The sequence below is a fragment of the Leptodactylus fuscus genome, chromosome 2, assembly GCF_031893055.1.
Source record: "Leptodactylus fuscus isolate aLepFus1 chromosome 2, aLepFus1.hap2, whole genome shotgun sequence".
In the NCBI taxonomy this organism is placed as follows: domain Eukaryota; kingdom Metazoa; phylum Chordata; class Amphibia; order Anura; family Leptodactylidae; genus Leptodactylus; species Leptodactylus fuscus.
The window spans coordinates 66,153,671-66,169,788 of NC_134266.1; the positions used below are offsets into that span (position 1 = coordinate 66,153,671).

Below are 16,118 nucleotides of genomic sequence, written 5' to 3' on the forward strand. Positions count from 1 at the left end.
ACTAAGGTTTGTACCCTGCAGTTTAGTTAATGTGGCAAGCAACCCTGGCACTGTGGAGTGGCGCAATGCTTGCTGCCCCACAGGAGTAGGCACGGGACGCCCTGTGGCTTCACTGCTACCTTGCTCCCCAGAACCATTCCCCCGACCTCGCCCACGGCCTCGTCCACGTCCCTTTCCGGGAGCCTTGCGCATTTTGAATTCCCAGTTAGAAATTGGCACTATATACCAGTAGTAAAAATTGTGGGTGCACGTAACCCCAATATATTCTTTGAATTCCCAGTCAGAAACTGGCACTGTATACCAGTAGTAAAAATTGTGGGTGCACATAACCCCAATATATTCTTTGAATTCCCAATCAGACAATGGCACTATATACCAGTAGCAAGAAATGAGGGTATTTATAACCCCAATATATTCTTTGAATTCCCAGTCAGACAATGGCACTGTATACCAGTAGTAAAAATTGTGGGTGCACGTAACCCCAATATATTCTTTGAATTCCCAGTCAGAAACTGGCACTATATGGCAGTAGCAAGAAATGAGGGTATTTATAACCCCAATATATTCTTTGAATTCCCAGTCAGACAATGGCACTGTATACCAGTAGTAAAAATTGTGGGTGCACGTAACCCCAATATATTCTTTGAATTCCCAGTCAGACAATGGCACTGTATACCAGTAGTAAAAATTGTGGGTGCACGTAACCCCAATATATTCTTTGAATTCCCAGTCAGAAACTGGCACTATATGGCAGTAGCAAGAAATGAGGGTATTTATAACCCCAATATATTCTTTGAATTCCCAGTCAGACAATGGCACTGTATACCAGTAGTAAAAATTGTGGGTGCACGTAACCCCAATATATTCTTTGAATTCCCAGTCAGACAATGGCACTATATACCAGTAGCAAGAAATGAGGGTATTTATAACCCCAATATATTCTTTGAATTCCCAGTCAGACAATGGCACTGTATACCAGTAGTAAAAATTGTGGGTGCACGTAACCCCAATATATTCTTTGAATTCCCAGTCAGACAATGGCACTATATACCAGTAGCAAGAAATGAGGGTATTTATAACCCCAATATATTCTTTGAATTCCCAGTCAGACAATGGCACTGTATACCAGTAGTAAAAATTGTGGGTGCACGTAACCCCAATATATTCTTTGAATTCCCAGTCAGACAATGGCACTATATATCAGTAGTAAAAATTGTGGGTGCACGTAACCCCAATATATTCTTTGAATTCCCAGTCAGACAATGGCACTGTATACCAGTAGTAAAAATTGTGGGTGCACGTAACCCCAATATATTCTTTGAATTCCCAGTCAGACAATGGCACTATATACCAGTAGCAAGAAATGAGGGTATTTATAACCCCAATATATTCTTTGAATTCCCAGTCAGACAATGGCACTGTATACCAGTAGTAAAAATTGTGGGTGCACGTAACCCCAATATATTCTTTGAATTCCCAGTCAGAAACTGGCACTATATGGCAGTAGCAAGAAATGAGGGTATTTATAACCCCAATATATTCTTTGAATTCCCAGTCAGACAATGGCACTGTATACCAGTAGTAAAAATTGTGGGTGCACGTAACCCCAATATATTCTTTGAATTACCAGTCAGAAACTGGCACTATATGGCAGTAGCAAGAAATGAGGGTATTTGTAACCCCAATATATTCTTTGAATTCCCAGTCAGAAACTGGCACTGTATACCGGTAGTAAAAATTGTGGGTGCACGTAACCCCAATATATTCTTTGAATTCCCAGTCAGACAATGGCACTGTATACCAGTAGTAAAAATTGTGGGTGCACGTAACCCCAATATATTCTTTGAATTCCCAGTCAGAAACTGGCACTGTATACCAGTAGTAAAAATTGTGGGTGCACGTAACCCCAATATATTCTTTGAATTCCCAGTCAGACAATGGCACTATATACCAGTAGCAAGAAATGAGGGTATTTATAACCCCAATATATTCTTTGAATTCCCAGTCAGACAATGGCACTGTATACCAGTAGTAAAAATTGTGGGTGCACGTAACCCCAATATATTCTTTGAATTCCCAGTCACACAATGGCACTATATATCAGTAGTAAAAATTGTGGGTGCACGTAACCCCAATATATTCTTTGAATTCCCAGTCAGACAATGGCACTGTATACCAGTAGTAAAAATTGTGGGTGCACGTAACCCCAATATATTCTTTGAATTCCCAGTCAGAAACTGGCACTATATGGCAGTAGCAAGAAATGAGGGTATTTATAACCCCAATATATTCTTTGAATTCCCAGTCAGACAATGGCACTGTATACCAGTAGTAAAAATTGTGGGTGCACGTAACCCCAATATATTCTTTGAATTACCAGTCAGAAACTGGCACTATATGGCAGTAGCAAGAAATGAGGGTGTTTGTAACCCCAATATATTCTTTGAATTCCCAGTCAGAAACTGGCACTGTATACCAGTAGTAAAAATTGTGGGTGCACGTAACCCCAATATATTCTTTGAATTCCCAGTCAGACAATGGCACTGTATACCAGTAGTAAAAATTGTGGGTGCACGTAATCCCAATATATTCTTTGAATTCCCAGTCAGAAACTGGCACTGTATACCAGTAGTAAAAATTGTGGGTGCACGTAACCCCAATATATTCTTTGAATTCCCAGTCAGACAATGGCACTATATACCAGTAGCAAGAAATGAGGGTATTTATAACCCCAATATATTCTTTGAATTCCCAGTCAGACAATGGCACTGTATACCAGTAGTAAAAATTGTGGGTGCACGTAACCCCAATATATTCTTTGAATTCCCAGTCAGACAATGGCACTATATACCAGTAGCAAGAAATGAGGGTATTTATAACCCCAATATATTCTTTGAATTCCCAGTCAGACAATGGCACTGTATACCAGTAGTAAAAATTGTGGGTGCACGTAACCCCAATATATTCTTTGAATTACCAGTCAGAAACTGGCACTATATGGCAGTAGCAAGAAATGAGGGTATTTGTAACCCCAATATATTCTTTGAATTCCCAGTCAGAAACTGGCACTGTATACCAGTAGTAAAAATTGTGGGTGCACGTAACCCCAATATATTCTTTGAATTCCCAGTCAGACAATGGCACTATATACCAGTAGCAAGAAATGAGGGTATTTATAACCCCAATATATTCTTTGAATTCCCAGTCAGACAATGGCACTGTATACCAGTAGTAAAAATTGTGGGTGCACGTAACCCCAATATATTCTTTGAATTACCAGTCAGAAACTGGCACTATATGGCAGTAGCAAGAAATGAGGGTATTTGTAACCCCAATATATTCTTTGAATTCCCAGTCAGAAACTGGCACTGTATACCAGTAGTAAAAATTGTGGGTGCACGTAACCCCAATATATTCTTTGAATTCCCAGTCAGACAATGGCACTATATACCAGTAGCAAGAAATGAGGGTATTTATAACCCCAATATATTCTTTGAATTCCCATTCAGACAATGGCACTATATACCAGTAGCAAAAATTGTGGGTGTATATAGCCCCAATTCTATTGCTAGGGGACTTGCAGGGTATTTCTGAGGTGAAGGTGGGGGGGCACACCGTTGGAACGGTGATTTGGGGTGTATATATGGGGTATACGGGAATACACTGTCAGTGTGTTCCATTCAGGATCCTGGGAAAGCTGGGTTGCGGCGATTGAGCCCGTCAGTGCCACGTTACACTGACAAGCTTCTCCCTGGAATTGAAGTTATATGTAAGCCCAATATATTCTTTGAATTCCCAGTGAGACAATGGCACTATATGGCAGTAGCAAAAATAGTGGGTGTATATAGCCCCAATTCTATTGCTAGGGGACTTGCAGGGTATTTCTGGGGTGAAGGTGGGGGGGCACACCGTTGGAACGGGTATCGGGGGTATATATCGGGTATACGGGAATACACTGACAGTGTATTCCATTCAGGATCCTGGGAAAGCTGGGTTGCGGCGATTGAGCCCGTCAGTGCCACGTTACACTGACAAGCTTCTCCCTGGAATTTAGCTCTTACAAGAGCTGTTGTGGTTGTCTTCTCCTTCCTATCCTAGCCTGTCCCTGCCTACCCAGAATCTAAGCCCTAGCTAGCTGGACGGAAACCTCCGTCCTCGGTGAATTGCAAGCTCAGAATGACGCGAACCTGGGCGGCGCTGTTCTTTTAAATTAGAGGTCACATGTTTTCGGCAGCCAATGGGTTTTGCCTACTTTTTTCAACGTCACCGGTGTCGTAGTTCCTGTCCCACCTACCCTGCGCTGTTATTGGAGCAAAAAAGGCGCCAGGGAAGGTGGGAGGGGAATCGAGTAATGGCGCACTTTACCACGCGGTGTTCGATTCGATTCGAACATGCCGAACAGCCTAATATCCGATCGAACATGAGTTCGATAGAACACTGTTCGCTCATCTCTATTAATAATGCATGGTAAAAATACTTGGTAACTTCGTTTTTAATTTTTGTGGTGCCGTTCCTTCAGCGGTCCCTCTTCATTTCTGTAAAATGGCCGCTAGCTTCTCAGACTATGCGCACTGTGCTTTTGTATACTTGTCAACATTCCTAAATTTGTCAGGACAATCTATATTTTTGAAGGCTGTTTGTAGTGGAAAACACAGGCTCTGGTCTGGAGACTAGTACGGGAGAACAGAGGGGAGTCCCTTGCAGAGCAGGAAAGCGCCAGTGTTAGCCAACAGCAAGTAGCAGATGAGGCCAATGATTCATAAACATCAGGGTAGTACTGGCCCAACTAGAGTGCCAGAGGATCCACCAGTGAGTCTGTATCTACAGGTGGCAACTCTATTTGGACTTATTTTTGAAGTCAAGCACTTGCCACTATAGATATGACACCTGTGTGCCATTACAAAAGCATGACATGATCTGTATAAATGGAGAGTGGGCTGTTAGAAACACTTCCTTTGGTGAGCCCAAAGAAACCCAGTCCAATGCTACCATTGGTAGTATTTTCATACAGAGATTATTTTCTGGCATCTACCACCTCAAAACCCTACTCGAAAAAATGTACCGTGGACATGGCACATCTGTCATGAGTCGACCTGAGGTGACAGCCAAATAGCATAAACTGGGTGACCCGCTAGTAGAAAAAAGAAGCGAGCTGCCCTCTCTTCAGGCGGATTTCGTGGCTGATTCAGCCACGGCGTCCGCCTTGCAGCAGCACTCTCCGTACTAGGCCCATTCATTTGGACCTACTTCGGAGCAGGTAGCCGCGACTGTCTGAAGCCGTGACAGTCGCGATATGTGCATTTTGGTCCTATTCTGACGCGGCTTCCCGTGTCAAAATCAGGACCAAAATATGCCATCCCGTGTCCCATGTGAACGGGGCCTTAGGATGGCAGATGCAGTTCAGTACCAAAGTGAGAATCAGTACTAGATACACCGATTTAAATGGTTAACACTGCGCCGTGTGTTCAACACCACCCCGATCCACACCATCTCCAACCCCACAATCGTGTTCACCAGAGCCCAGATGGTGAGGATGGACTTGGTTGCACTGCCAGGTGGAATGGCACAGGTCAGGAATCGCCAAACACGCAGGATACCAGAAATCATGGTAAACCACACACTGGGATCTGTTACCTGCAGATGTTTCGGTTTGCAGAGTAGATCCAAGGATCCAATAGGCTGACGCGGGTGATCAGCATGTGGCAGCAGAGATTAAAGCATAGTCATACAGTCCAGGTCGTCACCAAGAGGGAAGCACAGTACAGTGGGAAATCCAAAGGGAACGTCAGGCAGGCCAAGTCAGTTACAGGAGTAGTAGCAGAGTACAAAACATTGTTCAGGAAGCTGAGGTCTTTAGGCAAGCTGGAGTCATAAACAGTGGCAGGCACAGTACAAAATCAGGAAGCAAAGGTAAGGTCAAAGGTCAAGGCAAAGGGTCAGAAACACAGCTAATCAGATAACAGGAGAACGCTTACTACCAGGACAAAAGTTCAACTGAATAGCCAGAGCCCTCCTTAAATAGGCTCCTGCCTGCCACTAGACCAAAACCCGGAAGTCCCCCGTCTGGCCCAGGAGGAGTCAAGCAACCCCCTCACATCACTGTGAAGGTTCCGGGCTGCCTCTCGAAACCCAGAAGCAGGGACTCGGGACCACGGCAAGGATAGGGACGGCAGCCTCTACACAGTGCTGCGGAGGCTCTGGCCCTAATCGCAACACCAACAATTTTAATTAGGCAGGGCCCCATCACGCAACCAAAGATCACGAGTTGATTTTTTTTTTTGGAGGGTGAGTCCTTTCTATAGTTTACCTCTGGCAGCAGAGAGGTTAGGTACACCCTGCCTGTGGGATCTGTAGCAGAAATCTGATGTTGAGCCATGCTTTGCACACATAATTAGCCTCATACAATGGGGTTAATCAGCTTGAGACCATGTGCTGTGGATTTATAGGTGATTCTGCAATGGAAACCATTACAGTATCCTCTCCAAAAGCCGAAGTGTGAACATATCCTTGTGCTAAAACCTGCTCTCAGCTCATCCTTCCAAGACCAGGAGTGAGTTTATCATGCTTTACAGAAATGAAGAGGGGACTGGGAATTGGAGGACCTGAACTAGAAAAATTAATAACAAAGGCACCAGGTATTTTAATTATGCATTATGCATTCAGTGTAAATTCTTTATTGTGAAGCAAAGAGCAGCTTTAAATGTCTGAGGGCTTTAAAGGGGTCCTATCTTTTTATCACATTTTTTTCTCCCTAACATGTCGGAATAGCCTTAAGAAAGGATATTTGTCTCCTGCCTTTCCTTTTCTTCTCCGCAATCCCGGTTTTTCTCGGTATGCAAGTGAGCTCTCTTGCAGCACTGGGGGCGGGCCCCAGCGCTCTAACAGCACTGGGGTTATCCCCAATGCTGCCAGAGAGCTCTTAGGTTAAGGCCCCATGTAGCAAAACGCTGCGGAAAAATGTAGCAGAAATGCATTGTGTTTTTCGACCAAGTTTTTCATATAGCATTTGCACAGAGTTTTCCTTTGCAGACTTTCAGCTTTTATTATACCTATATGGAAAACACCGGTGTTTCTGCAGGTATAATTGACAGGCTAAAATTTTCAAAAATGCAAGTGTTTTTGAAACGCAGCTTTTCTGCTTCAGATGTTTTTCTGCAATGTGTGGATGAGATTAACCATAATCCCATTCATTTTCCAGGTACTGTAAATGCAGGATGTGGCGTTACCAAAGTTGCAAAAACGCTGGTTTTTCACCCTTAATGCATTGATACTGTCCAGTTATGTACATACATCAGTGGATATATTCAAATGGAAATATTTGAGGATAGGCTGTGTCACTGGGTACTAGTTATTTTAGTATTATGGCAGAGCAGTCACCCTAAAAAAGGCAACCCCAATACCTCTTATGCCTTTTCTGATTAACACGTATGATTAGCCTTAAAGGGGCTCTATCATTGGAAAAAGTCATTTTTAACTAATCACATCCTTGCATAGCCTTTAGAAAGGCTATTCCACGCTTACCTTTTATATGTAAATTTCCTCAGTGGTTTTTGAATAAGTCTGTTTTTATTCATATGCTAGCCTCCAGCCAGCACAGGAAGTTCCCAGCAGCACTCATCTCTGCTATTCTCTCTTTGCTGTGTGTGCTAGTAGGAAGTCATCATCATTATCAGCAGCAGCAGCCTGTGCTGTATACACTCATAGGAAACAATAGCAAAGAGGGTGCACGATGGTGCACCAAGAGTCTAATTAGCATATGAATAAAAACGGACTTATTCAAAAACCACTGAGGCAATTTACATAAAAAAGCTAGGTGTGGAATAGCCTTTCTAAGGGCTATGCAAGTATGTGCTTAGCTAAAAATGACTTTTCCCAATGATAGAGCCCCTTTAAGAAACGCTATTCCTTTTTTTTTTTTACTGGTCAGTGTGCTATCAGAGTTTTTCCCGGATTGCACACTGAACAATTCATTTTTTATTTTTTTTGTAGATTGTAAACCCGATATATGGCTCACAATGTACATTTTTCCTATCAGTATGTCTCTGGGAGGAATATGAGTATGGGAGGAAATCCACGCAAACACGGGGAAAATATATAAACTCCTTACAGATGTCTTTACTGGCGGGACTCAAACCCAGGACTCCTACGCTGCAAGTCTGCAGTGCTAACCACTGAGCCACCATGTTGCCCCTAGAAAGGCTCTTATTCTCCTACCTTTAGATGTCTTCTCCGCCATTCGATAGAAATCCGGGTTTTCTTCGGTATGCAAATGAGTTCTCTTGCAGCACTGGGAGTGGTCCCCAGCGCTCAAACAGCACTGGAGGCGTCCCCAATGCTGCGAGTGAAATCTCCAGCGACGTCTCTATCTTCTTTTGGAACACCCTCTCCCTGTGTCTTCTTCCGTCCCCAGTTTCAATCTTCTAGGCCTCGGGCAGAGCTGATTGCGCATACCAGCAGCTACAAGAAAATGGCTGCTTAGTCAGCAATTATACTCTAGCATGAAAATACAACCTAGAGTTAAGAGTCATTTACCAGGGCCAACCAGTCAATCAAACAAACATTCTTAAGAGAATTTGTTCCTTGTCATCGCCCAGTGTAGACATGCCAGTGAACACCGCAGAAACAAGTAACCTCTCATTTTTGGGCTGATCACACCTTTTTCAATTCTGAATGGAGTGATGGTCAGACAAGCACACTACATGCTCCATCTATGCACAACAGAGATGTCGCCATATGGTGCGTCTGTAAAATGTTATAATGCTAAATAATGTATAATGTTTTAATTGACAGGTAAAACTTATCCTAAGAGCTGCTCTGAAATAAAAAAAGGAAAAAGTGGCCTGTATGTGGTGGAGCCAGAACCAAGCAAGCTTCTGTTGGTATGGTGTGAGCTTGGTGGAGAAGATGGAGGCTGGACTGTTATTCAAAAGAATTGTCATAGAAGTCCAAGGATCTGGGACACCACTTGGGATTGTTACAAAAAAGGTTTTGGTGATCTAAAACTTGACCATTGGCTGGGTAATGAGCATATCCATTTATTGAGCAAACAAGAGTTATATCGTGTACGTTTTCGGGTGCGCTCTGCATCTGGAATACAGCATGTGGCCAATTATGACTCATTCGCGCTTGAAGGTGAAAATCATTGCTATCGAATTAGGTTGGGAAAGTACTCAGGTAATGCTGGTGATGCCATGACATCTGGAGAGCCCAGTGCAGGACATGACAATATGAAATTCTCCACACGAGATCGAGACAACGACTTATCAGGGTCAAACTGTGCCTACATTGGTGGAGGTGGATGGTGGTATGACAACTGCAGATTCGCTAATCTAAATACAGGTGCTGGCATTTACTGGCATCAGCTATGCAGGGGAGATTGTCAGTCAAGTGATATCCTTATACAGCCTGTTGTAAACTGTAGTGGAGGAGGTGGTGGAGATGGAGGTGGTGGAGATGGAGGTGGTGGTGGAGATGGAGGTGGTGATGGAGGAGGTGGTGATGGAGGAGGTGGTGATGGTGGAGGAGGAGGTGGTGGTGGTGACGGAGGAGGTGGTGATGGAGGTGGAGGAGGTGGTGATGGTGGCGGAGGAGGTGGTGATGGTGGTGGAGGAGGTGGTGACGGAGGAGGAGGAGGTGGTGATGGAGGAGGTGGTGATGGAGGTGGAGGAGGTGGTGACGGAGGAGGTGGTGATGGAGGTGGAGGAGGTGGTGATGGTGGTGGAGGAGGTGGTGATGGTGGAGGAGGAGGTGGTGATGGTGGCGGAGGAGGTGGTGATGGTGGTGGAGGAGGTGGTGACGGAGGAGGTGGTGATGGAGGTGATGGTGGAGGAGATGGGGGTGGTGGTGGAGGAGATGGGGGTGGAGGTGATGGAGGAGGAGGTGGTGGAGACAGTGGTGGGGGAGGAGGTGGAGGTGGTCCAACACCCAATCCATGTTAATGGAATTAAAAACATGTACATATTCTGATACAGCTTTCTAAACACTGGTTAGGTAAATAACTTAGAAATTTAATTGTGATATTCTTCTATATTCCTTCCCTTCCTGGATTTTTAGATACTATTAGATAACTGCTAACTTTGTTTTGTACTATTAAAATTTTCAATAAAAGAAAAATATGTAAGAACTCTCTGAAAGAAAGGAGTTAAAATATGCCTGTGTCTCAAGTTCACTGCTGCCAATGCTCTTGTATCACATCTTTGTTGATGGCGGTGCTTATTCATATGACTGTCAATGAACATGATCAGATTCAGAGATTCATTATTTGGGTATTAACTCAATTTTGCATATCATACTGAAATATTAGAAATTCATTATTCATCCCATCATTATTCATGACTATTATGTCTAATGAAGCCTATCACCATCTAGACATTTTGTTATGGCTGTTACAGAATCAACAATCAGCATAATGCTAACATATGCATTTGCCATTCATTTTGCAACACTATGTGAAGGAACGGAGTGTAATTCTAGACAGCAAGATGGTATTGCCTATTGGGAAGACACTAATCTGTCCTCTGAGTTAAGAGCTTGATTTAGGTCGAACAATCATTTGAGTGACACTCATGTTATTATGAGCCGGCTTATATGAGGTGATGTGCTCTAGTTCTCTCTACATCAATTGTACCTCTGTACATCATTTCAGTCACCTCAGAAATATAAAAAAATAAAAACAAATTGTTAATACCTGTCTGGAATTCTGTGTTCTGAAGTGGCGAAATATACTAATAAGGCAACCACAAATATAATAAATATATCTAATAGGCTTCCACACTCAAGAAAGGCAATCGAAAATACTGTCCACACTTCTATACACTTTCAGAATTAATAGAACATTAGGTATGTTTTTCTATAAATATTGTAGGGAATGAAGCTTGGTAGAAGCAGTGGTGCGGACCAAACAGTCAAGACAGGGACACAAAATATGCAGCAAACCGGTTTAGTTAGAAAAAAAACAAAACAGGAAAATAAATAAACCTTGACTTCAGGCACAAAATGAGAAAACCAAAATACAGCCTTAAGTTCAGGCAAAAACAGAATAAAAACCTGCTCATCTGAGCGACTAATTAAACAGTAATGTTAATCTAAATATACGTGTGGCTTGCTTCCAGCCACATGAACAAAACAAGCACAACTTTATCTCACCGGACTCAGGGTTACAGGACAGAACCATACAGTTCCTTTCACTCCATGGATCTGTATTGGAATGTAAGAGCTGCATCCTTTTCTGGGCCAGTAATGAGCCAAGGACTCACACATGGAGCTGAGGCCTACTCAAGACCCACACTGGACCAAATAAGTAAAAAACCTGAAGGAGATGTAGCATATTCCAGCACTCTGTCTGTAATCTTCTCACATACCCCCCCCCCCTTTTGTTCGGACCTATAGGGGCAGACACTTTTGACCCACATACAATGGGTCCTGGATAGGGCATCAGCATTCCCCTGCATTTTGCCTGCCCTGTGTTCCACAGTAAATTTAACATTTTGTAAAGTCAGAAACCACCTTGTGTCTCTGGCGTTTCTCTTCTTGTGCAGACATCCATGTAAGTGGGGAGTGATCAGTGACCAGTTTAATGTGTCGTAAAAAGATAAAATGGGAGAGACACCGAGCACCAATATAGTGTAGTAATTATAAACACTCTTGATGATGATATGTAGTTAGTCTCTTACCTATTGGTGTTGTGAAATAGTCACAACTCCATATGAGCATATAAAAGGTGTTAAAGCTGCAGCTCTTTCCCTTACACTGTGAAACAGCGTGATGCAATGATAGGTGATTCCTCAGGCAAGCCCGACAGGAGTGGAGGAGTAGGGAGCAAGCGCGCACACCAAAGTATGATCTTTCTTGAACAGTTTATTAAACACGACACGTTTCGGGCATCTGCCCTTTCTCAAGTGTGATACACTTGAGAAAGGGCAGATGCCCGAAACGCGTCGTGTTTAATAAACTGTTCAAGAAAGATCATACTTTGGTGTGCGCGCTTACTCCCTACTCCTCCACTCCTGTCGGGCTTGCCTGAGGAATCACCTATCATTGCATCATACTGTTTCACAGTGTAAGGCCGGGTTCACACGGAGTTACGTGCCGCGAGATTTGGCACGTAGACGCCGCGTGACCCTTTGCGTGCCGTACACGCTCCCATTCATTTCAATGGGAGCGGGGAGCGTATGCGCCGCGCTAGTTTGCGGCCGTGCATTTATTCACGGCCGCAAACTAGCGCGGCGCATACGCTCCCCGCTCCCATTGAAATGAATGGGAGCGTGTACGGCACGCAAAGGGTCACGCGGCGTCTACGTGCCAAATCTCGCGGCACGTAACTCCATGTGAACCCGGCCTAAGGGAAAGAGCTGCAGCTTTAACACCTTTTATATGCTCATATGGAGTTGTGACTATTTCACAACACCAATAGGTAAGAGAATCACACTTGAGAAAGGGCAGATGCCCGAAACGCGTCGTGTTTAATAAACTGTTCAAGAAAGATCATACTTTGGTGTGCGCGCTTACTCCCTACTCCTCCACTCCTGTCGGGCTTGCCTGAGGTATCAGTTTAATGTGTCGGCACAGTAAGTAGTGCCTTAGACCCTATCCAGGACCCAAATCTAACACTACCCTTTGATAGGGCCGGGGCACCACCAATTGCTTAACATTTTCTTCCCGTATTTGGTTGACCCTATACAGTAGGTCCTGGTTCATGGACATATAGGGGAGCTCCTTATCAGCTCCTGGAAACAGGGGTTCACTGTTTATCACTGTTTACATTTTCTCTGGCTTGAGCCAGAATAGGATAACTTTTTCATAAGCACTGCAGTGAGAGGGTCATACAGCCCTCCTTATCATAAGAGACACGGAACACGAGTATGTGAACAAGCACTGAGAAAGGGTAAAATAGCCCTCCCCATCTCTGTATATATCTCAAGCGTTAAACATTAATTATATATTTGCTCCAAATATTTAAGTTTTGTCGCATTTTCTACAGTTACATACAAATGAGAAAATATTATATGAGACTGGGGATTTGAGGTGTTCCTAGACCAGGCTATATCCACATAAAGAGAATACAAACCATTTCTTGGATCCTTAAATTACCAGATTTTCAGTAGTCCATCGATGATGTGCTCCCTTCTCACCCCATTAAAAAGTTCTTTTAATGCATTTATTTATGCCAAGGTAATACCGCTGGCCTTCACATACAACGCTGGTCTCAATTTATGTTCTTATTCCATGGTAAAATGTAATAATCTTCTGAGAGTTTACAATTGTGGCTAAAATGATAATGGTGGACGTCAGAAGACATGCTTATAGTGCTTATGACTGGAGTATATACATATTTATGAGCCAATGGCAATCTTTATTGCATATTGCAACAAGGCCATATCTATCGTCCTTGGTAACCTTCAAAATGAGCAACCCGAGGGATTCTTCAGGTGACTGATGTATTAAACCTAAATAAACAATATATCTCTATATAGATATTCATCAAAAATGTTCCATTTATAGACTGAGTTCCTATAAATAAGAAGGCCGAGCTTTACTATCCACCATTCTCATAGTGAGGTGGAGGGTTTCTTCTGCAGAAGTGAGATCTGACTAGTTCTGTGGATTTATCCTTTACGCTATGTTCACATCTATGCCACAGATCTACCAGAAACCATTGGACAAACATTCCTGCCAGCCCAACATTTTATACTCCCTTCATCGTATGGTAAGCGTGGCAGCCATAATGATTTCTGCATGAAAAGATTGGACAGGGGGCAAAGGTCTCACCAAAAACACAGTAAGGTATCTACTGCTGTATGAGAATGATGTGTCTATTGAGACAGGTTGTTGTAGACAGATTCCTATCAATAAACCCTTACAAACTGGCCATACACATCAAATTATTGTTGGTTGAAGCTACCAATTTTGGCTGACTATCTACTGTATATGGAGGCACTACCAACTTGGAGATGTCATATTAGATAAGGATTAGGGTGTAGATTTCATGATGCCTCGCTTTACTTTATAGATAAGATAAGCCACATGATTGACCCCACAGAGTCAATCATGCTTATGGGGTCCGGAGAGATAGCTGTCTGCTGAATAATCATTTGGCGGACAGCTATTAAATGTTTATGGCTAGCCTTGCATGTCAGATATCACATTGATGTATTTAGTGTATAGACTCTGATGTAATGGCTATGCTTCCGAGAATAAACAGCTCTGTGCAAACAATAAGTCACCAATGAATGCTGTCACCTCTGAAGACCGCAACTGTGAATGCAGTACTATTTTATAATACAAGGTATAACCCAGACTCCGTAAAAGATGAGCAACACAATATAGTTACAAAGTTATTCTGTTTTATGACTATTTATGGTATATATATATATATATATATATATATATATATATATATATATGTATACTGTAAAATGGTGCTTATAGTTGGATATTCATGCTAGAAACTATGCGCTTGTATGTGTAAGAAAAAACACATGTATTTGTAGCAGTCATATACAAGCTACAATATTTCATTGGACTGAATCTCTGTGACAGACTCTCTGCAGCATTAGCCACTGTCTAGTGAATAACATGACAATTACACAGGTCCAATAATCTACTGCCGTCACCAGTATTTTGCCCATTGTGATAATCATCGAGACGCTTTCCAAGCGTTTGCTATTCACCAGCTCGGTTGCCTTCCTACCTTATATCTCACTTGGTATCCATTTATCTGTGGGATCACTGGGTACTAGTCTTTTGCTTCCCCATTGATTCTGCTGTTCACGGTAGAATTGTATAATGACTACAGAAAGATCTTCTGTTTTTTCCTTGTCAAAGAACTAAGATGAATCTATTCATTGTCACTGGACTGTTACATTAGTTCCATGCAGGAAAGGCCGGTCTGCTCAGGGTGAGATTTTTGCTTTTAAGAAGGACGTGAACTAGTATTTCAAAGCAGTCTAAAGAAAAAAGGATATACGGCAAAATGACTTTATAAAAAGTAAATGTAGAGAGTGCGGTGAAGTACTGTCATCTATTCATTGGCTCAAAAGTCTCCCCCTCGCATCTTACCTTGGGACATGGGGGGGCGATTATTATATTATGCTGTTATGAAGTGGTTCTCTGGTTGGAATGGAAAAAAGTGTACCAAGTCTGTAATGTTCTATAGACCAAGACTATGACTAAATGTATCGATATGTTTATCTCCAGTGTATCCAGGATGGGCAGAGCATATATATTGTTCTCTACATACAGTGAAGACTAAATAAAAAACCGGGATATAGGATGGAGCGCTACTGATGCATGATAGGGACTCAAGGATGATTTAAAAGCCTTTATTGGTTCCAGAAGAAAGGGAAATGGCTATGCGTTTAGACGCCGGTCTGGCATCTTCTTCAGGCCAATGCAACATACACTGTCAGAGCATGGGAACCGATCATGTATCAGTAACACTCCATCCTATACACTGTATATAGACCTGTCTGGGTAGGAGCTGCCATTTTTGCACTATTATTATACCTACGGGCGCCAGGTTTTACACATATCTCTGCATACGGTTCATCTGGATATCTAGCTGTAATCTACGAGATCTTTTCTTGAGGACACAATAACTGGAGATTGTTTAGGCTTTAGGGCACCTTAAATGCTTCTAGGGGTCTTTGGGAACTTTTGTACTGATGACCGATCCTTAGGATTAGTCATTTATATCAGTAGAATATGAGTGAGATCCACACAGACCATATAATGAATGAATGTGACTACACTGACTGTGGAGCAGAAGCGTCATGGTGTCACCGGCCTAACTCCTAACAATAACTAACTACTTACTAAAATAAAAATAAAAACACAACAACTTGTTTGTGGATTAAGTAAGGCATTGGTAATTCATTGGTAAGTACCAACACAAACCTGAGGCGGAAAAAAGGGGGAGAAAAGACGTTGAAAAATGGACAAAAAAAACACAGAAAATACCTGAACATTTTTAATTAAAAATTTAAATTATGTAGTGGGCCATGACACCATGTCCCCCCCAGTCTAATAGCCCTGAGGGGCCCCTTCTCCATTAACAAAAGTTACACTACCATTTCACTCAGCTAATCTATGGGTGTCCCAGGTGTTGAACCACCATCGAT

General features: G+C 42.7%; 1 protein-coding gene across 1 annotated transcript in view; it reads left to right on the forward strand.

Annotated features, from left to right (window-relative positions):
* Nucleotides 1–14,738, forward strand: part of LOC142194053 (fibrinogen-like protein 1-like protein) — a 31,107-nt gene extending 16,369 nt beyond the window's left edge. The window contains exons 3-5 of the mRNA XM_075263079.1: nt 8,791–9,510; nt 13,640–13,705; nt 14,590–14,738. Coding sequence (XP_075119180.1) covers nt 8,791–9,510; nt 13,640–13,705; nt 14,590–14,738 — 935 coding nt within the window. The remainder of the gene's footprint in view (nt 1–8,790; nt 9,511–13,639; nt 13,706–14,589) is intronic.
* The last annotated feature ends 1,380 nt before the right edge of the window (nt 14,739–16,118 follow it).